The sequence below is a fragment of the Equus quagga genome, chromosome 4 (genome assembly GCF_021613505.1).
Source record: "Equus quagga isolate Etosha38 chromosome 4, UCLA_HA_Equagga_1.0, whole genome shotgun sequence".
Taxonomy (NCBI): domain Eukaryota; kingdom Metazoa; phylum Chordata; class Mammalia; order Perissodactyla; family Equidae; genus Equus; species Equus quagga.
The window spans coordinates 37750762-37776597 of NC_060270.1; the positions used below are offsets into that span (position 1 = coordinate 37750762).

A 25836-nucleotide genomic window follows, 5' to 3' on the forward strand; every position below is an offset into this window, starting at 1 on the left:
CTTGTGCACATATCTAAGTTGCATTGTCATCCTCACACTGTTGAAAACAGTTCACAAGACTCTGTTACCTCACTCGCCATTAAGTCAACAAATATATAGATATGACTTTTTCTATTTAAAAGTTATTGGATCTGGGGCCAACTCTGTGGCCTAGTGGTTGGGTTCAGCGTGTTCTGCTTTAGTGGCCAGGGTTCATGGGGTTGGATCCTGGCTGTGGACCTACACCACTCATCGGCCATGCTGTGGTGGCAACCTACTTGTGAAATAGAGGAAGATTGGCACAGATGTTAGCTTAGGGCTAATCTTCCTCAGCAAAAGAAAAAAAAAGTTAGGGGCCAGCCCCATAGCCCAGTGGTTAAGTTTGCACGCACTCTGCTTCGCTGGCCCAAGGTTTTGCTGGTTTAAATCCTGGGTGCAGACATGGCACCACTCATCAAGCCATGCTGAGGCGGCATCCCACATGCCACAACTAGAAGGACCCACAACTAAAAATACGCAACTATGTACCAGGGGGCTTTGGGGAGAAAAATAAAATCTTAAAAAAAAAGTTATGGGATCATATTAAAAAACTGAACCATAACAATTGTGTAGCTAGCGGCAACTCAAGTATTCATGAGATCTTCCCACTTTGAGCATGTTAGATTGCTTTCACAGATTACAAGTTATATTGGTAGAAGGACCAAAACAGAGCTAAAAGTCAGGCCTGTCTTCGTGAGTTGGTATATATCTCTAGGGACCTTCTCCCATCCCACCCCCACCCATTTTATTGTGTTGTTTCACTTTGTTTTCTGAACTTATTTCAGGTAAGTCATTTATTTTTCCATCTTGTTTACCCGTCTGAATGGGTAGAGCTAAAGAACTTAAGCCTGAAAATATGATCTCAAACATTTGCAATTAGGGAAATTTATCGTGCTTTTTCTGGTTGGTTTTACAATTTAAGAAATTTAAAACAAGAGCTCCCTAAGGACAGAGAATGCACCTTGCCATATATTGTGTGATGAAATACTTACTGCATTTAAAGCATCTTTGTTCCAATGGAAAACCCACCTCTGACCAACCTAAGCAATTAGGGGAATTTATTGGTTTGTGCAGTTACAAAGTCCAGAGGTAGGACTGGCTTCTGGTAAGGCAAAATCCGGGGTTTCAGATTGTCACCCGGACTCCATTTTTCTCCCTGACTTGGCTCTGCTTCCTAAATGTTGGCTTTATTCTCTCAGCCTGCTATCTCCTTGTAGAATGGCTGCCAGCAGCTCTTAGGGCTATATACTTTTAGATTCAAATCCAGCAGAAAAAGTTCTCTTCCCCAATATTACAAACAAAATCTTGAAATTGAATTTCGCTGGACTGGATTGTCCCAATTTGGGACACGTGTCCATCCTTGAATCCCTTTAAGTTGCCAGGGAATGGGATGTGTAGGTTGGTTTAAGCCAATTCATGAGCTTGGTGTGCCTCCCCAGCCAGATCAAATGGCTGGAAATTCCAGGTACTGTTAGGAGAGCGCGTGGCTGCTGGGCGTCAGCCAGAAATGCTCACTGCTCTGAGCCCTAGTGAGACTTTGGTATTGGAATTCTTTGTTTTGTTACAAATCCTAATTTTCGTTAGATAGGATTAACCTGTAGATAAACTTTCTAATTTAAGTAGAAATGTTGTTGGGAGAGTGGGGGGGTAAAGAGGTTCATGAGCCAATTCATGCATTATCTAGGACGGGGGTTGGCTAATTTATTTTGTAGAAGATCACATAGAAAATAGGGTTGCATATGGTCTCTGTCACATTTTCTTTTCTTTTAAGCAACTCTTTAAAAATGCAAAAACCATTGTTAGCTGGAGGGCCAAATCCACCCTGCAGGCCAGAAATCATCCATCCATAATTTAGGAGCTTGTTTAGAAATGCAAAATCTGGGGCCAACGGTGGCGCAGTGGTTATGTGCGCATGTTCTGCTTCTGTGGCCCGGTTTTGTTGGTTTGGATCCCGGGTACGGACATGGCACTGCTCATCAAGCCGTGCTGTGGCAGGCGTCCCCCATATAAAGTAGAGGAAGATGAGCACGGATGTTAGCTCAGGGCCAGCCTTCCTCAGCAAAAAAAAGAGGATTGGCAGCAGATGTTAGCTCAGGGCTAATCTTCCTCAAAAAAAAAAAAAAGCAAAAATCTCAGACTTATCCCACCCCAGTCCTACTGAATTAGAATCTGATTTTAACAAGATGATTTATAGAGGCCGGCCCCATGACCAAGTGGTTAAGGTCGCGTGCTCAGCCTAGCTGGCCCCTGTTCACATTTTGGATCCTGGGCACAGACCTATCGCTGCTCGTGAAGCCATGCTGAGGCGTGTCCCTTATAGAAGAACTAGAAGGACCTACAGCTAAGATATACAACTATGTACTGGGGGGCTTTAGGGAGAAAGAAGGAAACGGGGGAAAAAAGGGAAAATTGGCAACAGATGTTGGCTCAGGGCCAGGCTTCCTCACCGGGGGGGGGGGGGGAGGAAGGTGATTTGTATATACACTAAAGCTCCCAAACCTGTGGTAGATCTCAGCCCTAGCTAAACCTGAGAATCACCTGGAGGAACTCTTGAAAACACCAATGCTTTGGTTCTACCCCTGCTGATTCTAACTTAATTGATATGAAGTGGAGCCATGGTACAGTACTTTTAAGAGCTCAGCAGGCAATTCTAATGTGTAGTATAGCAGAGGAAAAGCTGTTTTCCCTCTACCAATGTTAGGTTCCTTGGTTGGGGCCCTCTAAATTAGACTGACAAAAGACAGATTAATGCGAAAAAAACAAGTTTTTGAACTTGTGCACTGCACAGACACATGGGAATATTCAGTGATGAGTAACCCAGAGGGGTGGTTAGAACTTGGGCTTATATAGCATTTTAACCAAAGAACAACAGAGTTTTAGAGAAATGACAAGACAAAGAACTTTGAGTTTCTAGGGCAGCAAATTGTGGGAAGGTAATAGAGAACTAACGGAAGATAGGGCAAGTTAGTAAAGTTGGTTATGTAGATATCTCTAGGCTCTGGGCTCCTGAGGCTCTAGAGTTGTCTCGTGATTAACTTCTGTCCTTCCTGGTAGAGAGAGGAGAGTGGGTACACCTTTACAAATTTATATCCTGCTTTTAGGCAGTTAGGGGCAGGGCAGAGAGCTTTTTTTGTATCTGCTTTTTCTCAGTTGCCTTCAACTCAAAATAATCCTTATTCCAAAGTGGTATATTTGGGTGTCATATTCTGCTACTCTTTAGGAATCGGGATTGAGAATTACTGTTCTAGACTAAGCTTTCAGAGCTGATGTGGTCAACTTAAAAACATGGCCACAGTAATTTGCGGCCCCTCTCATCCACAGTGGGAATCTGTTTCCCTATTCTTTGAAGCTGAGTCGGCCTAGTGACTTGCTTTGACCAGTAGCATGGGGCAGAAGGAATGTACAAGGTCCAGAGTCTGGGTCTCAAGAGGCCTTGCAGCTTAGTCTTTTCCCTCTTGGAACACTCCCAATGCCATGGTAGAAGCCCCTGCTAGACTATTCATTACTGAGAGATTATTGTTGATGTAGAGAGAGATGGCTGGCTGACAAAGTACCAAGGCTCCAGATGCAGGAATGAGACCATCTTAGATTCTCCAGCTGCAATTGAGCAGTCAGGTGACTGGCTGCCTGAGTGACCACAGGTGAGACCAGCAGAAGAACTGCCCAGTTGAGGGCAGCTGGCTTACAGAGTCATGAGAAATAATAAATTAGGGTTTTAGGACGATTAAATTTGGGGGCTGTTTATTATGCAGTAGTAAATGAGACTCTGGGGAAGCTGCTGCCAAAACAGGATCTGCTGACCCAAGTAAGAACTATGTTGCCTGCGCCATTTTCACTAGCAAAATTGATGCCTTGTGTCCTGCCTTCTCACTAAACTCAGTTTTTTTTTTTTTTTTGAGGAAGATTAGCCCTGAGCTAACTACTGCCAATTCTCCTCTTTTGTTTTCTGGGGAAGACTGGCCCTGAGCTAACATCCATGCCCATCTTCCTCTACTTTATACGTGGGGTGCCTACCACAGCATGGCTTTTGCCAAGCGGTGCCATGTCCACACCCAGGATCCAAACTGGTGAACCCCGGGCCACCAAGAAGTGGAATGTGCGAACTTAACCCCTGTGCCACCGGGCCGACCCCCTAAACTCAGTTTTGACTTCAGATATTGTGCCAGTGTATCTGATTAGCAGACCCTAATCACATCTGGAACCCTAACCAAAAGGCTACCTGGGAAATACAGTTTTTAGCTTTCTAGTCCCTGCAGTGTATGAATTTACCCTAGGTAATAGGAATAGATGTTCAATGAGCCAAGACATAGTAGTTAATTCTATCCAACAAGTTCTGGATGTCCAACCATAATTCCCTACATATATATACACACACACACACACACATATATATATGTATATACATATATACACACACACACATACCCTTAATATATGTATTCTGCATCTGAATTTAACTCTGGGGCCAATGTATGTAAGATGTTCTTGGGGTCCTCAGCCTCATGCTTATTTCTGTTGAGATTCTCAAGGTAAACATTATTCTATGCAAAAGGTCTGGCTTTGCTTCAAGTCTGGATTCCCAACCTGGTGTGTTTGTGTTCCTTTTCAAACATTGTGCTTCAGAATTTTAAATGAGTTGATGAGATTAACACCTGCCACTTTAAAGGTATTGTGGGTTAGGAATGCCTTTGGCTGTAAGTAGGTTTATTGTTGTTTAAATTAAACTAGCAGTCATTCTTGACCCTTTCTTTCTTCTAGCAGATAATTACTGACCTTTTCTTTATTATGTCTGGATTTGGTGGTAGAGATACAATGAATGCAGAAGTGATAATCTAGTTGTGGTCCAGGCAATAAATGAGATAAGTATAAGAGTATATTAAGGATGCTTTAGGACTCTAGGAGTACAGAGGAAACACCCAACCTGAGGGAGTTAAGGAAGGCTTCCTGGAAGAGGAGATAAATGAACTAAATTCTGAAGGGCACACAAAAGTTAACACAGGGTAGTATGTACCAGAACAAGAGAGTAGCATCAGTAAGTTTGATGGGGTGATGAAAAATTCTTGTGGAGTTTAAAGCAGGGGAGCTTTTACATTTGTGCTTAATAGCATTGGTGGATGAAGTGGAGTAGGGCGTTAGTGGAACCAGTGAGATCTGTTGGTAAATGGTAGGGTATTCCAGGCCAGAAGGAGTTGTGTTGGAATTAGAGATTTTTGGCCCTCTGAGAGGGCATTTGAGGAACTGTTGAATGGTTGAGGAAAGAAGATCATGCAACATGTTAAAACAAAATGTTTGAAGTTAAGTAGCTGTTGCCCCAATCCAGGCGTGAGGTAAGGGATAGATTAGGGATGAAAAAAAATTGTATTTGACAGAGTTGGTTTTTAATTGGGTGGTAAGAATAAAGATGAGAGAGAACTCCAAAATGACTTAGATTTTTAACCTCAGTGATTGAGAGAACTGTGGTCCCACTAGAAGGAAGTCAGAAAAATGGAGCTGTTTGTAGAGGAAGATGAGTTCCCTTTGTTATTTTTCGTTTTTTTGTTTTTTTTTTTTGAGGAAGATTAGCCCTGAGCTAACTACTGCCAGTCCTCCTCTTTTTGCTGAGGAAGCCTGGCCCTGAGCTAACATCCGTGCCCATCTTCCTCTACTTTATATGTGGTGTGCCTACCACAGCATGGCGTGCCAAGCAGTTCCATGTCCGCACCCGGGATCCGAACCCGCAAACCCTGGGCCGCTGAGAAGTGGAAGTGCGAACTTAACTGCTGTGCCACTGGCCCAGCACCATTTTTTTTGTTTCTTAAAGATTGACACCTGGCACCTGAGCTAACAACTGTTGCCAATCTTTTTTTTTTTTTCTGCTTTATCTCCCCAAAGCCCCCCGGTACGTAGTTGTATATCTTAGTTGCAGGTCCTCCTAGTTGTGGCATGTAGGATGCCGTCTCAATGTGGCCTGACAAGCAGTGCCATGTCCGCGCCCAGGATTCGAACCCTCGGCCGCTGCAGCGGAGCGCATGACCTTAACCACTCAGCCACGGGGCTGGCCCCTGAGTTCCCTTGTGAATATATTGGTTTTAAAGTGATGGGGAGCATATCCAAGTAGAAATGTTCGAAATATAGTTGGAAATACAAGACAAGAAAACTGAGGTTAGGAGTAAAGAAATATATTTGAATCATTTATTTTCTTAGAAGTCATCTAGGCCACAGAAATGAATTTATTCTTTTATTCAACCAAAGTGTTTCAGGGGCTGGGTTACAAAGATGAGAAGGCCTGTCTGATTTCTGCTTTCACGGAGCTTTGAGTCTAGAAGCATTGTATGTTTAGAGTACAGTGAAAACAAACAGGAAGGGGCCTCCACATTGTCTACCTGGGGAAGTTACATTTTTGCAAAATAAAAAATGCTTCACGAATTTGTATGGGTTGAGTTTGAATGGAGTGTGTGTAAAGGAACTATTGGAGCCTCTGAGCATATTTGTCATTAAGGGATAGGAGAGCGGAGGAAGCCATCAGGAAAGTGAATTTGAAGAGCAGGGAGTGCAATCTTCCCGGGAACTAGGGCTAGAAGGTGTGATCAGTAGTGTCAGATGTTTTGAGGAGGCCAAGCTATAAGGACTCAAACAACAAAATCCTTTACAAAACATTTGGTGGGTGTCCCAAAACTGATAGATATGGGGGGAGAAGTGGGAGAAATCTATCACTTTATAATGGTACTTACAAAGGAAATAGTTATTTGAATTTGGAGCGACTTCAGGGATGATACTTACATTTAAATGTTTGTTCTGGAAAGTGACCAGAATTCAAACAAAGTAACAGAGCCATTCTGTTCTAATTCAAACTGACAACTTGGAGTTCTCCAGCTTTTTATAGGACTGCAAACTGTGTAGAGGATGGATACAAATTATTTTGTTGATTGATACAGAAACAGCTCAAACAAGTTCCCTCTAAAATGGCTGTAGTTTGTGTCTCTCTGTTGCCAGAAGGGCACAGTTCGATGTTTTGACTTTGAATCCTACCTTGGAGTAGGAGTCTTGGCTTCTTTGCGGCTACAGAGTGAGAATAAACTGAGATGGTGATGCTGCAGGCAGGCCAGGTCGGGAGGCTCATAGAGGTTGATGTTTGCAAGATGCAGCTCTGTTTCTAATCTTTTATTTTCCCCTGTAGGTTTAACTTTTTTATTCAGCAAAAATGTGGATTCAGAAAAGCACCCAGGAAGGTTGAACCTCGAAGATCAGACACAGGAACAAGTGGTGAAGCATACAAGAGAAGTGCTTTGATTCCTCCTGTAGAAGAAACAGTCTTTTATCCTTCTCCCTACCCTATAAGGACTCTTGTAAAGCCTTTGTTTTTTACTGTTGGGGTAAGAGCTCATGTCACTAGGAGTTACCTGCCTTGCTGCGGGTGCAGTGTTAAAGTACCATTGTCCTATTTGGGCTCCCTTAAAGTAAAGACGGTGGAGGAGGATCAAAAGGATCTGGGAATCTGGGGTCATGAATGATTGTAGCAGAGAACGGGAATTTAATAATTGTTGAATCTAGTTCACTTATGTAAGCCCTAGAGAAGAAACTTATGGGCCTCTTATTTGGTATAACACTTGAAGTGATCCTAAGTTGATATTTTGATTTTATTTGAAAGTTTCTAGCTGCAAACAGGCCCCAGAATATGGTGAAGTTAATAAAGTAGGAAACAAATGTTCTTTTCATCTAATAGGTTTCACTGTGCCAGATGTTCCGTCTGTTGGTTTGTAAAAAGCAATGGAAATGAAATATTGCCCTTGGAACTGTGTATAGATCTATTTCTCTCAAATTTCTTTGGTAATATATAAATTTTATATAGTTTACAGGCTGTGCATTTGGATCAGCTGCTATTTGGCAATATGAATCACTGAAATCCAGGGTCCAGAGTTATTTTGATGGTATAAAAGCTGACTGGTTGGATAGCATAAGACCACAAAAGGAAGGAGACTTCAGAAAGGAGGTAAAGATAAACATGGCTTGCTTTCTTCTAGTGGATCACAATTTTTGAAATCTGGTTATTTGTGAAATATTTTTAGTTAATGGCAACATTAGATCAGTAGATGTGAAGTAAGTACATTTAATCTTCTTTAGAGTCATTTCATCGCAGTAAGTGTTTATTAATGTTTTCTGTGTCTGGCAATGGTGTATTTGACAGTGTTCCAAGAATTTTGTCCCTCTACCCATGTGTATCAAGAATCACCATGGATAGTTGTTAAAAATTAATGTTTTGGGGCCTCTCCCAGCCCTCCTAAAGCTTAAGAGCCACTGTTTTACTTGCAATACCCTGCTGGATTATTTTAGAGTAAATATTAGAATCACAGGGAGTTTTTCAAAATATTTATGCCTTAGGGGTAGAAATACTACATGGATTTCAGAAAGCTTCTCAGTGATTTGCTGTTTACATACTTCTGGTGAATACCCACTGTTGAGTGTTTCTAACTGTGTTCGGGGGGTGAGGATGCATGAAGAGGGTACAAATATAGAGCTTTTCATTACTTCGCCTGCAAGTCGATGGCCCTGTTTCCTCTGAACTGTTTCTTAATATATTTATTGCCTTTTAGATAAAACATATGTTATTTATTTCACTTGACAATACTTACTGAGCACTGAGACCATAAGCTAATATGTGGGTCTGGATCCATTTGGTTTTTAAGCACCTTCATTTTTTTATGACATAGTGCCCCTCCAATTTGGAGAAAGGACTGATGGCCTCTTCAATTTCCTCCTTCCTAGGAACTTATTCCTGGCCAGTGGGAGCCTGAGACAGCAGCCTTGGGTTTTCTTTTTCCTAGTGATAGTTCAAGGTTCCTTTAAGTAGAGAGAAAGATTCATTCCTCCTGATTCCCCGTAGACACACACGAGAACCATGAACCCTACCTGTTTTAGAGAGGCTCTGTCTTAAAAGAACAATGTATATAATATTTGCAGGTGAAAACTACAATAACTATCAATGATTTTTATTCAGTACAGTATGTTTGAGAGGCTAGTAAAACTGACCTGGTCCATAATCCCGAATCCTTTAGAAAGCTACAGATTTCAAGCATATATCTGCAGTATAGAGTTTTTATACCAAATGGTTCTTTAGAATGGTGAAAAATGACACAAGTGAGGCCTACCTGGTGGTATAGTGGTTAGTTTCAGTGGCCCAAGGTTCATGGGTTCAGATCCCAGGTGTGGACCTACACACCACTCGTCAAGCCACACTGTGGCGGCATCTCACATTCAAAAATAGAGGAAGATTGGCACCAATGTTAGCTCAGGGACAATCTTCCTCAAGCGGAAGGAAAGAGCAAGGCTGGCAACAGGTGTTAGCTCAGGGTGAGTCTTCCTCACCAAAAAAAAAAGACACAAGCAATGTACATAATTTTCATCCAAAGATAGATTTATTTATAATAGTTAAACAAATGATAGGTTATAAAATATAAAACCCATGCCTATTAAAGAAAATTGAAACAATATATAAATAGAACATGGGAAGTAAAAGTCCTGGGAACCCCTGCCACACCCCTATATCTATAGTGAATAAGGTCTGAGAGCTCATGCATAGTTTAATTATAATTATAAAAATGGAATCGTTATTATATATGGATCAATATACATACTGATCTCTACCTATTTTTTTTTACATTGGATTTCTTTCCATATTAGTGTACCAAGTCTGGTTCAATTTCATAGTTAGAATATATTTTTTATTAAAAAATTATAATCATGAGGTGGTTCTCGACCACCTGGTGGCCTAATGGTTAAGTTTGGTGCACTCTGCTTCAGTGGCCTGGGTTCAGATCCCAGGCACAGACCTACACCACTCATCAGTGGCCATGCTGTGGTGGCAGCCTGCCTACAAAATAGAGGAAGATTGGCAACAGATGTTAGCTAAGGGCAAATCTTCCTCAGCAAAAAGAGGAAGATTGACGACAGATGTTAGCTCAGGACAAAGCTTCCTCAGCAAAAGCAAACAAAACCTTTAATCATGGAAAATTTCAAACGGATAAATAAGTAAAGAGAATAGTATTGTGAACCCCTGTCATCCAGCTTCAGTGATTATTGACACGTGGCCAACTTTGCTTCATCCAAATCCCCTTTCTTTCCCTTTCCTCCCCACCACTGATTACTGTAAAGCAAATCTTAGGTATATTTCATCCATAGGAATTTTAGTATGTGTCCCTGAAAGATTAGGATACTCACTCTGTCTGTTTCTTTTTGTAAACCTCAATACTATTATTATACCAAAACAAACAAGCAAGCCAACCAATTTTAGTAGAAAATGTTCTCAGTTAGAATTTTAAAACTAGATTGGACCTTGGTGAATAATCACTTACTTGATGCCATTCTGTATCTAATAGTGTGCTAGGAGCTTTACGTATATTCCTCACAATACTGCTAGGGATCTCTTACTATCTCTGTTGTACACATCAGGAAACTGAAGTTCAGAAGTAATTTGTCTGAGGTCACAGAGCTAATCGGTGCCTCTGTGTAGAGAATGTAGGTTATCTGGCTATAAAGAACTGGTGCTTTCTACTATTCCACATATTTATTATGTCTGTTGTTCACTAGTAATTTTTACAGATGAAGAATCCCTCTTTTACGCAGAAAGCGTTTTCTTTCTGGCTTTTCGTTTTCCTAGCCTGAAAGTATTTACCATATGGTGATATGCAATTTTCCTTCTGTTTTAGATTAACAAATGGTGGAATAACCTAAGTGATGGCCAGCGGACTGTGACAGGTTTGTGTTAGCTTACACGTTTTAGCCATTCAAGGGAAGAAAAATCAAACCAAAAGGTACAGTATGTCATAGTCAATGGCTTTTGTACCATGATGATCAGTGGTTCAGAAGACAGAGTCCCTGTACCTTCAGGCTAATGTAATGGTATAAAACATAGTGTGGCATAAAGGTATACATAATGCGCTGGGTTAGTTATTTTCTAATTTTGATCTAATATGATACTGATCAAATGATCTATCTCTGTGGAATCCTAGCCTGTGAAATATGTTATGAGTAATGATGATTTCCTCTATTAAAGTAACTAAAGGAGACATTGAATAAGGACCTTGTTTATGCGGCATGCTTTGTACGCGTTCTCTCTCTACCTCACAGGGTTGCTTACAGGGTAGTTATCTCCCTTTCTACAGGTAAGGAAACTGGCTTTCAGAAAAGGAACTTTTCGAAGGCCACACTGCTAGTAAGTAGTAGAGCTAAGTTTCAAAACCCAGGTCTGTCTCATTCTGAAGCCGATTTTCTCTTTTCTACACCATGCTGTTTATAAAACCCTCGTTAAATATAAGCATAGCATGCATATCACCATGATAATTTTATTTTTGTTTTTCGTAAATTTTTATGGAAAGACAAATCTGGGTCTTCAAGGAAACAGTACAATATTTTGCGGACTTAGTTATTTGAGAAATTTGGGGAAATAGATTTGTAAGTTTTTTGAACAGGAGTGCAGATAGGAAAAAAAATCTTCCTAGAGAAATAGCAAAATATTTCTTTTTCTCAAATATGGTTAGATTTAATGGTACTTTTATTTTCTGCATCTACCCAAGTGGGGAAAAGGTGCTTATCTTTTTTCATTCAGACTATTAATTTTTCTGTCTCCTTGTTGAAACCTGATCCAGTCTTCAAGCTTATGGTGCAGACATTGCTTTCTGCAGGAAGTGCTTTCTTTTTTCTGAACTCACTGTACTGTTTAATCATGTATTATACTACCTGCCTTATATAATTATACACGTAGCATCTTTGAGGACAATGATGACATTTTTCATTTTGTTATAGCACCTAGCACATATCTTGCGCACAGTAGAGGTACCCAGGTAAAATCTGTTGAGTCAGTAAATGTTGAATGGAATCTTGAATCAAAGGATTGAAATTTTTCAAAATATGTTGCCATACTGTAGAATTGATTAGGCAGTGAGGTCTTAATATATATGATAACTTCTGAGATAGCTCTATAATAGTGCATCTGTTTCCATTGGGGTTAATGGGATGTTTTTGGTTTGTCTGCTTTTTTTCTGAAAGTAACCAAAATTAACAGCATTACCTTAGGTGTTAGCAAAGCTTTGATTTCTTCTGATATTTTCAAAGTATCTCACGATTAGTTGATACCTAATGTCCTTTGAAGATGGTGAAGATTTTATGCTGTTTGACATTTGAAGAAATCTGGGGTCTGAATTTAAAACCTTTCTCATGCCAATCCATAGTTTATTCAAAGCAGTTGGTATTTGGAGATAATTAAAATCAGAGTTCTTTCCGCTAGCCACCTTTTTTTTTTTTTTTTAAGTCAAATCAGTCATTTGACATGAAGGACATAGCAGTAGAGAGGGACAGACATTGTGATCTAACTAGCAATTTGAGTGTAAGGTGCTTCAAACCACAGAAGTGCGAATGGTCGTGCTAGAGATCTTAAGTCCTTCTTGTCAGGTTATCTAAGTGACTTTTAAAGGCTGAGAAAATGATTTGTTCGGTGTCACCTCAGGCTTCTCTTTTAGGAAATAATTATTCTGGTAGCAGTGATTCTAGCTTTACAACATTTGTTAGTGATGCTTAATAATCAATTAACTATATGGGAAGATTCTCATGGTTAATAAACTTGTGCTTTCGTTATGTCTTTTTTCTTTTCAGAGGGGCAAGTTCGTCCAGCTTACCTTGCTTAGCTTTCCTGATTGCTTCCCTTAGGCTGATCCTAAGTGAGGTTGGCCCAGCTTCTGGTTTTAATCGAGGATAGATTTACAGGTGACACATTCAGTCTGTGCCTCTCTCTCCTTGGATTGTAGGTGTTCTGTGTTATTTTTTTTTTTTTAAAGATTTTATTTTTCCCTTTTTGTCCCCAAAGCCCCCCGGTACATAGTTGTATATTCTTCATTGTGGGTCCTTCTAGTTGTGGCATGTGGGACGCTGCCTCAGCGTGGTTTGATGAGCAGTGCCGTGTCTGCGCCCAGGATTCGAACCAATGAAACACTGGGCCACCTGCAGCGGAGCGCTCAAACTTAACCACTCAGCCACGGGGCCAGCCCCTGATTGTTATTTGTTTTTGTGTTTTGAAAGAACTTGGCAAGTCCTTAGGAGGCACTGACCTAGAGTTTCAAAGCTCTGTGAGACCAGTGTGCTTCTTTGCTTTGTAGTATTCACACCTAGATGGTGGTGGCATGAAAGTTCTAGTCGGCTAAGGATTTCTCACTGTCACACCAGACATTTCAGGGAAGCATTCCTTGCTGTCTGAAGGGCTCATAATTTGGATGGCAAGAGTTTTGGATATAGCAAGTTCCGACAGCAGAATGTTTTATCCAAATGCGTTTGGTTCTTGAGCTTGAGATAGCAAGGGATATATCAACTTTATCCATGTATCTTTGGTTCCTAGGTTTGGAAAAGAACAGTTCAAATCATAGGGAATACTGTAATTTGTTTCATTGTTCAGGTGGAGTCCAGTGGTGAGGTGAAAACCTCCCTCCCTTAGAGCCCGTGTCAGGTTTGGAGTCCCTGGTTTTGGCTCTTCTATCTCAACCTGTCCCTGGGAATCACTTTTTCAAGATGTGCTAGAGAACTCATCTTAATCCTTTTTGTTTGGTTGGTTGCTTTGGGGATTTTTTGGGGTCTTAATTGTTACACAGAAATATCTCCCCAAACTTTACATTGCTCTGAAAAAAAGTTTTTTCAGTTGGTATTTGTGGGATGAGGGGTGAGTGTCAGGTAGCGTTCTTCAAAGTTAGCCATGTCCCTCGTGCTTTTACATTTCATCTAGTCTCCTGTTCTGTCTGTTGGCCTTGATCCACAGATTTGGAGGTCCCAGGCAGCCCTCAAGGAGAGTATTTCCCCCTTTCTGGCTTTCAGGGATGCCTATGAGGCAGTTGCCAGGTTTTCCTGTTCCCTCAGCAGAATGCTGACTACTGTATTGGGATTCAGGTAAAGCCTAGAGGGAAGAACCTGCCAAATTATCCGAGCCAGGAGGGGACGGAGAGGTGGAGGATGGGAAGAGAAATCTCAGACTGTGCCCCAATTCCTCTACTAGTCCATATCTGTTGTCAGTTCCAAGTTTAGGCACCACTGTTCCCCAGCCCCTTGACCCTTCTGCCCCAACTTCTCAAGTCCATTCTTTTTTCTTTGCTATTCTGTTTCTACCAGGATTGGTTTATTTTTTAGTTTCAATTTTCTCTCCCCTTATACCTTTCAACAGTTTTGAGCTATACCTCCCAGACTAAGGTCTCCTTTCCTATTCCTGAAGTTGCTAGTAAGGCAGTGTTTCACTTGGTCTTCTAGCTAATCTTGACCTTTTAATCTATCACTGTTTTTCTTGTAACTCTTGGCTTTCCAGTCTTCAGACAAGTTATTTCTGGAGAAAGAAAAACAAAACTAATTATTGGGTGCCAACGAGGTTTCAAGTACTGTGCTAGGTACTTTACATATACATATATACATACTACTATTAATCCTTATTATTAATCTTAATTATAAGAGCCTTGTTACTGGTATTTTCATTGTTCAGATAGGGGTAACTGGGGCTCAGAGAGGTTAAATAACTTGTCTGAGATCACACAGCTAGAAAGAGTGGAGATTGGAAACAAATTTACTTCTTAGTTCAAATAATGTGCTTTTGATTATGTCCTTTCACTTTGTACTATAGCAAACCATCACTAATTACCTTTCTGGTAAACCACACTGCTTCCCCCCATCCCGGGTATCTGGATGCTGATTCACAGCCCAAATTACAGCAAAGTGTCTCAAGGTAGCAGACAGGCACTCAGGGAAGAAAGGGAGCCCTTTTTGTCTACTTAGGTTAGTCTTTGTCATTGTAAAATGAATAAATGTTCATGGTTAACAGATTAAAATAGGGTTAAAGAATATATAAATGGAAAATAAATCTCTCTAGTTCTGCAATTTCCTCTCCCCGTACTAACCGTTGCCTTTTTAGCTATTTGTGTATTCTTCCAAAGCATCTACATATAAGTGTTTATAGCCGTCTGTCAATGGTTTAAACACAAATGGTAGCATGTAATACATACTCTTCTGTACCTTGATTTTTTTTCCACTTACTATTTTAAAGGACATTCCATAACAACACAAGTAGGTCTGTTGCTTTCTTTTTTTTATATTTTATTGAAGTATAATGTATATAGAAGAATGTGCACATGTCAGATGTACAACTAATTTTCACAAACAGAGCACATGTAACTAGCACCCAGATCAAGACATGGAAATTACCAGAAACCCAGGTTCATTCTTTTTAATGGCATTGTAGTAGTCCATGTAAATGAATACTATGTAACAAGTCTTCTGTTAATGGATATTTAAGTTGTTTTTAGTATTCTACAAATAATACTGCAGTGAATATCCTTTAAAGCTATGCTTTTTGGTGAGAAAGATTGGCCCTGAGCTAACGTCTGTTGCCAATCTTGCTCTTTTTTTTTTCATCTCCAAAGACCCAGTACATAGTTGTATATCCTAGTTGTAAGCAGTGAATATCCTTTATATATAGGTCTTTGCACCCTCGTGCGACTATATTTTTAGGATAAGTTACTGGAAATAGAGTTGCTAGGTCAAAGAGTATGTACATTTAAAATTTTATGTGTTGTTAAGTTGCTTAAAAGAAGTTGTATGCCAATTTAAACATCCTCCAACAATGTATAGAGTTTAAATCACATTGATTTCTAAAGGTTGCTCACGGGGAGGTTAGATATTCTCATCCCAGGGAGGGTGGTTAGTGATTATTGTAAAGGCCTTTGTCTCTCTCATTGTGAATTTGCCCCATTCTTTCCATCTACCCATATTAGTTTTGAACTGTCTGTATCCAAGTAGGAGGATGGAAGATGAATAGTCTCTCTGGATTTCCTCTTGATTCCAGGAAGCTGTGTGGCCAGTCCTTAACTAGTTTTGTTGATACTGCCCAGGAAGAGAAATTGTAGCCACTGTGTGAGGCCGACCTGTAGTCCTGGTTCCCAGGGAACCTGAGGCAGGAACCACTTGAGCTCAGTTCTTTAGCTGCTGTGGATGTGTGTGCTTGCCAGTGCCTGGACTGGCCAGGTCTGGCTTCCTTCAGATAGAGGAGCTGTGGAGGGGTGAACTGGCCCACCTCAGAAACAGAAGGGAGCCTCTACTTACCTGCTGGACTCCAAGGGGGATGGAGTCCTTTTTCACAAAAAGAGCCCTGCTTGGGCTAAGGAGGAAAATGTGACTGAGGTCACTGAACCAAGCAGTGCTTCTGAAATCACTGTATCTTTCTTTTTAATTGAGATATAATTCACGTATCGTAAAATTCACCGTTGGAAAGTATACAATTCAATGGTTTTTATTATATTCATAAGGTTGTGCAATTATCATCATCATCTACTTCCAGAATATTTTCATTATCCCAAAAAGAAACCTCATACCCACTAGCAGTCACTCTCCTCTCCCCCTTCTCCTCTTAGCCCTAGACAACCACCACTAATCTGTTTTGTTTCTTTATGGGTTTGCCTTTTCTGGACATTTCGTATAATTGGAGTCACATAATATGTGGCCTTTTGTGTCTCCTTCTTTCACTTAGTGTGCTGGTTTCAGGGTTCACCCATGTTGTGGCATGTGTCAGTACTTCATTTCTTTTTATGGCCAAATAATATTCTGTTATTTGGTTATATCGCATTTTGTTTATCCATTCATCCATTGGTGGGCATTTGAGTTATACCTACCTTTTGGCTGTTATGATAATGCTGCTATGGACTTTCATGTATATGTTTTTGTGTGGGCATTTGTTTTCATTTCTCTTGCTAATAAACCTAGGAGTGGAATTGTTGGGTCATATGGTACTCTATATTTAACTTTTTTTAAAATTGTGGTAAAAAACACATAATGTACCATTTTAGCTATTTTTAATTGTACAGTTTAGTAATGTTAAGTATATTCACATTGTTATGAAACTTCTCCGGAACACTTTTCATCTTGTAAAACCGAAACTCCATACCCATTACACAACAATTTCCCTTTGCCACTTTCTGTTTCTATAAATTTGACTATTTTAGATACCTCATAAAAGTGGAATCTTAGAGTGCTTGTCTTTTCTGACTGGCTTATTTCACTTAGCATAATGTCCTCAAGGTTCATCCATGTTGTAGCATGTGACAGGATTTCCTTCCTTTTTAAGACTGAATAGTTTATTTCAGTGTTGTATATACCACATTTTGTTTATCCATTCATTCATTGATAGACATTTGAGTTGCTTCCACCTCTTGGCTATAGTGAATAGTGCTGCTGTGAACATAGGTGTGCAAATATATCTTGGAGATGCTGCTTTCAATTTTTCTGCATATATACCCAGAAGTAGGATTGCTGGATTATATGGTAGTTCTATTTTTAATTTTTTGAGGATGCTCCCTACTGCTTTCCATAGCAGTTGCACCATTTTACAATTCCATCAGCAGTGCACAAGGATTCTAATTTCTCCGCATCCTCTCCAACACTTATTTTCTGCTTTTTTGTTTTTGTTTTTTTTGATGGTAGTCATCGTAATGAGTATGAGGTGACACATTGTGGTTTTGATTTGCGTTTCTCTGATGGTTAGTGATGTTGTGCATCTTTTCATATGCTTGTTACCCATTTGAATGTCATCTTTGGATAAATATTCAAGTCCTTTTTCCATTTTGATCAGGTTATTTGGCTTTTTTCGTTTTTGAGTTGTAGGAGTTCTTTACGTTTTAGATATTAACCCTTTATCAGATACGTGATTTGCAAATATTCTTGTCCCATTCTGTAGGTGGCCTTTTCACCTGTTAATTGTGTCCTTTGTGTAAAAGTTTTTAGGTTTGATGTCCAGTTTGTCTGTTTTTGCTTTTGTTGCCTGTGCTTTTGGTGTCGTATCCAAGAAATCATTGCCAAGACCAATGTTAGGAGGCTTTTCCCCTATATTTTCCTTTTATTTTTTTGAGGAAGATTAGTTCTGAGCTAACTCCTGCCAATCCTCCTCTTTTTGCTGAGGAAGACTGCCCCTGAGCTAACATCCGTGCCCAGCTTCGCCTACTTTATATGTGGGACGCCTACCACAGCATGGCTTGCCAAGCGGTGCCATGTCCGCACCTGGGATCTGAACCGGCAAACCCCGGGCCTGCTGAAGCAGAGCTCACAAACTTAACCACTATGCCACCAGCCAGCCCCTCACCATTTTAATTTGTCTCTGTGAATTTGCCTGTACCTCACGTAAGTGGAATTATTCACTGTCCAAGTGGACCATTCACTGTCTCTGAATTTGCCTGTGCCACTGGGCCGGCCCCTCCCCTATATTTTCTTATAGGAGTTTTATAGTTTTGGGTTTTATGTTTTCTTTAATCCATTTTTAGTTAATTTTTGTGTATGGTGTAACATAAGAGTCCAAGTTCATTCTTTTGCATGTGGATATCCAGTTGTCTTTTTGAAGAACTGCCAAATTGTTTTTTAAAGTGGCTGCACCATTTTACATTCCCTAAAGCAGTATGTGAAGATTCCATTTGTTACTTCCTGTCTCTTTTTCCTATATACCAGCAACTACAATTTTTTTGTGTGTTTTTTTGTTATGGTGAAATAATATATAACATAAAATTTACCATTTTAGCCATTAAGTGTACAATTCATTGGCATTAAGTACATTCACGTTGTTGTGCCACCATCACTGCTATCCCATTTCCAGAACTTTGTTGTCATCCCAATCAGAAACTCTGTACCCATTAAATAATAACTTCCCGTTTCCCCTTCCCCTTCGTCCCTGGTAACCACCATTTTAATTTTTCTTTTAAGTATTTTATGACAAGTATTTTTTGTTTTTTGCTTGAGGAAGATTGTCGCTGAGCTAACATGTTTGGCAATCTTCCTCTGTTTTGTATGTGGGACACCACCACAGCATGGCTTGATGAGTGGTGTGTAGGTCTGCACCTGGAATCTGAACTTGCGAACCTGGGCCTGCTGAAGCAGAGCTCACGAACTTAGCCACTATACCACCAGCCAGCCCCTCACCATTTTAATTTCTGTCTCTGTGAATTTGCCTGTACCTCACTCACGTAAGTGGAATTATAAAATGTCTTTCTGTGCCTGGCTTCTTTTGCTTAGTATACTGTTTAAGCTTCGTGCACACTGTAGCATTTATCAGAATTGCATTCTTTTTTAAGGCTGAATAACATTGCGTTGTATGTACACACCACATTTTGTTTCTCCATTCATCTGTTGATGGGCATTTGGGTGGATTCCACCTTTTGGCTATTGTGAAGAATGTTGCTATGAACATTCTTTACAAGTCTCTGTTTAGAGTCTCTGCTTTCAATTCTTTGGAGCATATATTTAGAAGTGGAATTGGTTGATCTTGTAATAATCGTGTGTTTAAATTTTTGAGGAATTGCCAAACTGTTTTCCACAGAAGCCGCACGATTCTACATTCCCAGCAGCAATGTATAAAAGTTCCAGTTTCTCCACATCCTTGCCAATATTTATTTTCCCTTTTTTTTTTTTGATAGTAGCCACCCTAATGTGTATCAAATGGCATCTCATGGTTTTGATTTGCATTTCCCTAATGTCTAGTAATGCTGAGCATCCTTTCCTGTGTGATTGTCCATTTATTCTTCTTTGGAGAAATGTCTATTTAAATCCTTTAAGTTGTCTTTTAGTTGAGTTGTAAGAGTTCTTTATGTATTTTGGAGTCTAGACCCTTAATAGATATATGATTTCAAATATATTTTCCTATTCTTTGGTTTGTCATCACTTTATTGATAATGTTCTTTGAAGCACAAACGATTTTAATTTTGATCAAGTCCATTTTATCTATATTTTTATTTTATTCCTTGTGCTTTAAGTTTCATCTCAAGGAAACTGAGGCCTAATTCAAGGTAACAAAAATTTAGAACTACGTTTTCTTCTAAGAGTTTCATAGTTTTAGCTCTTACATTTAGGCCTTTGATTCATTTTGACTTAATAATCATATTCAGTTTGAGGTAGGGGTCCAAATTCATTCTTTTGCTTGTGGATATGAGCTTGTCCCAGCATTTGTTGAAAAATTATTTTTTCCCCATCGAATTTTCTTGGGACCACAGTAAAAAACCAATTGACCGTAGATGTATGGATGTACTTCTGGACTCCTAGTTCTATTCCATTTATCTGTGTGTCTATCCTTATGCCATATTGTCTTGATTACTGTAGCTTTGTATTGTAAATTTTCCAACTGGAAATTGTGAGTCGTCCAATTTTGTTAATATGGAGTATTATATTGATTGTCATATGTTGAACCAATCTTACATTCCTGGGATAAATTTCACTTGGTCATGATTTATAATCCTTTTTATATGCTGCTGGATTTGGTTTGCTAGGATTTTCTTTCTCTTTTTTTTGAGGAAGATTAGCCCTGAGCTAACATCTGCTGCCAGTCCTCCTCTTTTTGCTGAGGAAGGCTGGACCTGAGCTAACATCTGTGCCCATCTTCCTCTACTTTATATGTAGGACACCTACCACAACATGGCTTGCCAAGCACTGCCATGTCTGCACCCGGGATCCAAACTGGTGAACCCTGGGCCGCTGAAGCGAAACGTGCGCACTTAACCGCTACTCCACCGGGCCAGCCCTTGCTAGGATTTTCTTAAGGATTTCTCCATCTGTGTTCGTAAGGGACATTGGTACAGTCATGTGCCGCGTAATGATGTTTCAGTCAACAACAGACTGCATGTACGTTGGTGGTCCCATAAGATTAGTACCATATAGCCTAGATGTGTAGTAGGCTGTACCATCTAGGTTTGTGTAAGTGCACTCTGATGTTCACACAATGACAAAATCACCTAATAATGCATTTCTCAGAATGTATTGCTGGCATTAAGTGTGATGCAGAACTGTAGTTTTCTTGTGCTATCTTTGCCTGGTTTTGATATCAAGATAATACTGACTGCATAGAATCAGTTGGACATGTTCCTTCCTCTTTTGTGTTTTGAAAGAGTTTGAAAAGGATTGATGTTAATTCTCCTTTATGTTTGCTAGAATTTACCAATTGTAGTAAGTTGAATAGTGTCTCCCAAAATTTATGTCTGCCCAGAAACTCAGTGTGTTATCTTATTTGCAATAGAGTCTTTGCAGATGTAACTAGTTATAGTGAGATCATATTAGATTAAGGTGGGCCCTAAATCCAATGATTTATGTCCTTATAACAAGAGAAGAGGACAAAAAGAGACGTGCAGCAAAGAAGGCCTTGTGAAGAATGGAGGCAGAGATTGGAGTGATGCAGCTACCAGCCAAGCAATGCCAAGAATTGCCAAGAGCCACCAGAAGCTAGGCAGAGGGAAGGAAGGAGTCTTCCCTAGAGTCTTCGGAGGGAAACTTGGCCCAGCCAACAGCTTGATTTCAGACTTCCAGCCTCCAGAACTGTAAGAGAATACATTCCTGTTGTTTTAAGCCACCCAGTTTGTGGCAATTTATTACAGCAGCCCTAGGAAAGTAATATATCAATAAAGCCATCTGTCCCTGAAATTTTCTTTGTGGGAAGTTCTTTGATTATTAATTCAGTCTGTTTACTTCTTATAGGCCTTTTCAGATTTTCTGTTTCGTCTTAAGTCACTTTCAGTAGTTTGTCTTTCTAGGAATTTGTTTCATCTAAGTTATTCTCATTTGTTGGTATACAATTGTTCATAGTCTTATAATCCTTTTTATTTTTGTAAAGTCAGTAGTAACATTCCACTTGCATCCTGTTTTTAGTAATTTGAGCCTTTTTTTTTGTCAGTCTAGTGAAAGGTTTATCCATTTTGTTGATCATTTCAAAGAACCAACTTTTGGTTTCATTGATTTTTCTCTGTTTTTCTATTCTCTGCTTCATTTATCCAAACTCTTTATTATTTTCTTCCTTCTGCTTGCTTTGGGTTTACTTTGCCCTTTTTCTAGTTTCTTAAAGTGGAAGTTTAGGTTATTAATTTGAGATCTTTCTTCTTTTTTAATGTAGGCATTTATAGCACTTATTTTGCTGTATCCTATGTTTTAGTATTCTTAGCTTGGGCTGCCGTAACTAAATACCATAGACTGGGTGACGTAAACAACAGAAATTTATTTTCTCACAATTCTGGAGGCTACAAGTCCCAGATCAAAGAGCTAGCATGGTTGGGGTCTGTTGAGAGCTGTCTTCTTGGCTTGTAGACTGCCACCTTCTTGCATTGTCTTCAAATGGCAGGGAGAAGAGAGCAAGAGCAAGCTCTCTGGTATTTCTCTTGTAAGGACACTAATCCTATCATGACGGCCCCACCCTCATGACCTCATCTAAATCTCATTACCTCCCAAAGGCCCCATCCCCAGATACTGCCACATTAGGGGTTAGGGCCTCAGCATATGAATCTTGGGGTACACAATGTAGTCCATAGCAGGTATGTTATATTTTTGTTTTCATTCATTTCAAAGTACTTCCTAATTACCCTTGTGATTTCTTCTTTGACCCATTGGTTATTTAGGAATGTGTTAATTTCCACATATTTGTGAATTTTCCAAATGTGTTATTGATTTGTAATTTCATTCCAGTGTGATCAGAGAACATGCTTTGTATCATTTCACTATTTTAAAATTTATTGAGATTTGCTTTGTTTTGTGTGAACATATGGTCTTGCCTGGATAATGTTCCATGTGCACTTGAGAAGAATGTGTATTCTCTTGTTGAGTGGAGTGTTCTATAGATGTCTGTCAGGCCTAGTTCTTTTATAGTGTTCAAGTCTTCTGTTTCCTTGCTGATCATCTAGTTATTCTATCTGTTATTGCAAATGAGGTATTGAAGTCTCCAACTATTATTGTTGAACTGTTTATTTCTCTCTTCAGTTCTGTCAATTTTTACTTCATATATTTTGAGATTTTATTGTTAGGAGTGTATATGTTTGTAGTTGTTATATATTCTTGATGTATATCAAGAAGTTGTTATATCTTCGTGACCCTTTTATCATTATATAATGTCCTTCTTTGTCTCTAGTAACATATCTTGGCTTAAAGTTTTGTCTTGTTATGCTTGTGGTCTTCTAGATCCCAGGAATATATTAGAGGCTTTTGTAAGCTCCTCTGGACATCTCATTCCCCAGGTTTTTCTCTTAAGATTTTTTGTTTAGTCTCTTTGCCCCAAATAATATCTACCACCTCAGGCAGTCTCGAACTTAAAACTCTTGCCTGTAATCGTTTTTTGACAAATGCCACCGGGAAAAGGAGTTTTGCATTTGATCTCTCAGTCAGTCAAATAACAGGCAGCCTTGCAAGTGGGGTCTTCCAGGGAACTGTTATCAGATAGCTCAGATGATGATAATTTTTTGGTATTGAGGCTTTGAAAGAGTTCCAGCTCCATTATGCTACGTCTGGTGATTGCCAGGGTGCACTGGGAATGAGGTGGTTTTCATGGGTAGCTTATAGCTGGAGAGTGGGGGTGCGGGACTAGGGCAAGTTAAAATGCCTCAAAGCTTGCTGTTCTTACTGAGATTCAGCCATTTTTAAAAAATAAATGCTGGGCTGCTGCAAGCCTTTGGTAGGTTTTTAGAGTTCTGAAAAAGTTGATTCTGAGAAATTTTGCCAATTTTTTTGTTGCTTTTCTGAAGGAGAGAATTTTTGGAAGTCGTTAACTTCATTATTCTTGCTGATATAATCTAGTGCATCACTTTTGGTAAAGGTAGGCACTGAGGCAGCAGCAACCTTCTCGAATCAATAGTGCCAAGCTGAGCTTGTCTAAGAAGTTACTGAGTCAGGAGGAGGCAAGTAACACTCCTCCTAAGTGGAGATACAAGCAGAGACCTTAAGCAGTTCTGCTTCTCAAGGGAGAAGGAGGAGGAGGGAACCATTATTCTTTGAGCCTCTGTATACAAGGTGCTTGTACTATCTTATTTAATCCTCGTTACAACCTTTATGAGGTGTAGGAAGTATCATCCTCATTTTACAAATGAGAAAACTGAAGTGAAGGGGATGAAATGCCATATGCCACAAAGCCACTAAGTGGCATACCCAGGATTCAGACCTGAAAAGGCTGTTCTCTTTCTACCATATTTTTCATTTTTTGGTCACTGTGTGACTGCTACATTTAATCGTGCTTTTTCATTTAATCATCACTCAACTCTTCAAGGTAGATTTTATTACTCCCATTTTACAGGAGAGGAAACTGAGGCTGAGAGGTTAGGCTTCTTGTCCAGGGTATAGTGTAAGTAGGACAGAATCAGTTCTGCTGGACTCTTTCACCCTTACCTTTAGACAGTGTGCAGTGCTGCCTCCATAGGCCTGGGATTACCACACGTCCTCTCCTGCTCACCTGCTTATGGGGACCAGCTTATGCTGTTTCCCAGATAAAGAGCCCTTTATCTGGTGTCTGAAGTTGTAGAGTGGCCAAGGTCAGAAGAAATCCTCTGGGCTACCCATGTCTCTGTGTCTAGTAGGAAGAGCACTAGATTAGGAATTCTGGCTTGGCCATGACTTTGGCTCTCTGAAAACTTGTGCCTCTTAGAGCCTCAGTTTTCTCGTCTGTAATTGGCCTTCAAAATGGGATATGCAAGGAAGAAAATAGCTGCGTTTTACTTTTCTGATTTCGTTTTAGTTCGTGTGTTTTATAATGAATTATAGTGGTTCGTATACATAATTTGGGCATGTATGGTCAGTTGTTCACTGATAGGATGCCACTGGTCTGTGAAGTGAGGGGTTTGAATATAGTGTGTTCCGGTGCCAATATTCTGTCCTAATTTACCAGAAAGGCCTCTTGCATTTGGGTTGAAACTTGGCAGTGTTAACAATGATATCCTTAGTTATCTTTCCCTGTTTCAAGTCTTTTCCCTAGTTGTAAGCTCTTCACCCCGGGTATGCTCTCTACTTCTCTGCAGTGCTGTGGTGCTTACAGTTTCCAGAAGTGTGTGCTGTATGTCACCGATTTCAGGAAGTAATCTGTGGAACTGGCAGAGTAGGCAGAGTAGTGGCCGTTTTTCAGTGTAGCAGGCAGGATCAGGAGCTCTCTTTGCGTTGAACTACAGTTGAAACAAAGTGCAAAGCCCTGACTATCTTTATGATCATGGAAACCTGGGGCCAGACTATTTTCAGGTCGTCTTTACCCTGAGATGTCAATAGCTATGTATTTCAACCTGGACCTTTACTACGTCTGGGTGGTAAAGATGTTTAACTCTCCCAAATGAAACTAAAGAACCCAGGCAACACTAATCACTGCTCCCTTCCTTTGGGATAAACCCCCAGAGGTCTGTTTCTCCTTCTGAGGAGGCTCTACCTTTCGTCCGCCCTCCTCCCCTGCCAGGGTTCTATGCTCCTCTGTGGAAGGTACACACAGTGCTCTTACTTGCCTTGCTTATGACCCTTTCTCCCCATTCTTTCATAAATACTGTCCTTCTCATCATCTTTGAGAGAGTTCTAGTTAGTTATTTACCAAAAATGGTATAATAGCTGTCATAGTTCCTAATGGTAAGACATCTGGTAAAATTGATAGAATCAATTCAGTTAAATGTAATAAAACACTATTGAATGTGCTTTGGAGAAAGGAAAAAATGCTGCCAATTCATCTGTGACACACCACCAACTGTAAGATGCATCCTGATTTCAGATATTAAAATGGGAAAAATGTTTTAGAATCTATGAAAAATAGTAACTTCCTTTCCTACTTAGCTCTCAAGCAGGAAAGCAAAAATTGGATAGACTTGGAATGCCAGGGGATAGCTGAGAGCCTTACAGAGTGAGCAAATATGGAAGCCAAAGGTAACTGCGATGTAGCAGCTGGCAGGGACTGTACGAGTGTCTTCTAAAATAAATCCTCTTACCAGGGTGTGGCTGGAATCAGTCCTAATTGTCGCTGAAGAAGTTGGGAGGGCTAGTTGCCTGTTGCCTAAAGAGACTGGAGGAATCAATAAATGTTTAAAT

At 39.9% G+C, this 25836-nt stretch overlaps 1 protein-coding gene across 1 annotated transcript in view; it reads left to right on the forward strand.

The window, feature by feature from the left end:
• The window catches only part of PARL (presenilin associated rhomboid like), a 48914-nt gene that overhangs the window by 3032 nt on the left and 20046 nt on the right, over positions 1 to 25836 (forward strand). Inside the window, exons 2-4 of the mRNA XM_046658585.1 lie at positions 7175 to 7370; positions 7847 to 7987; positions 10701 to 10749. Coding sequence (XP_046514541.1) covers positions 7175 to 7370; positions 7847 to 7987; positions 10701 to 10749 — 386 coding nt within the window. The remainder of the gene's footprint in view (positions 1 to 7174; positions 7371 to 7846; positions 7988 to 10700; positions 10750 to 25836) is intronic.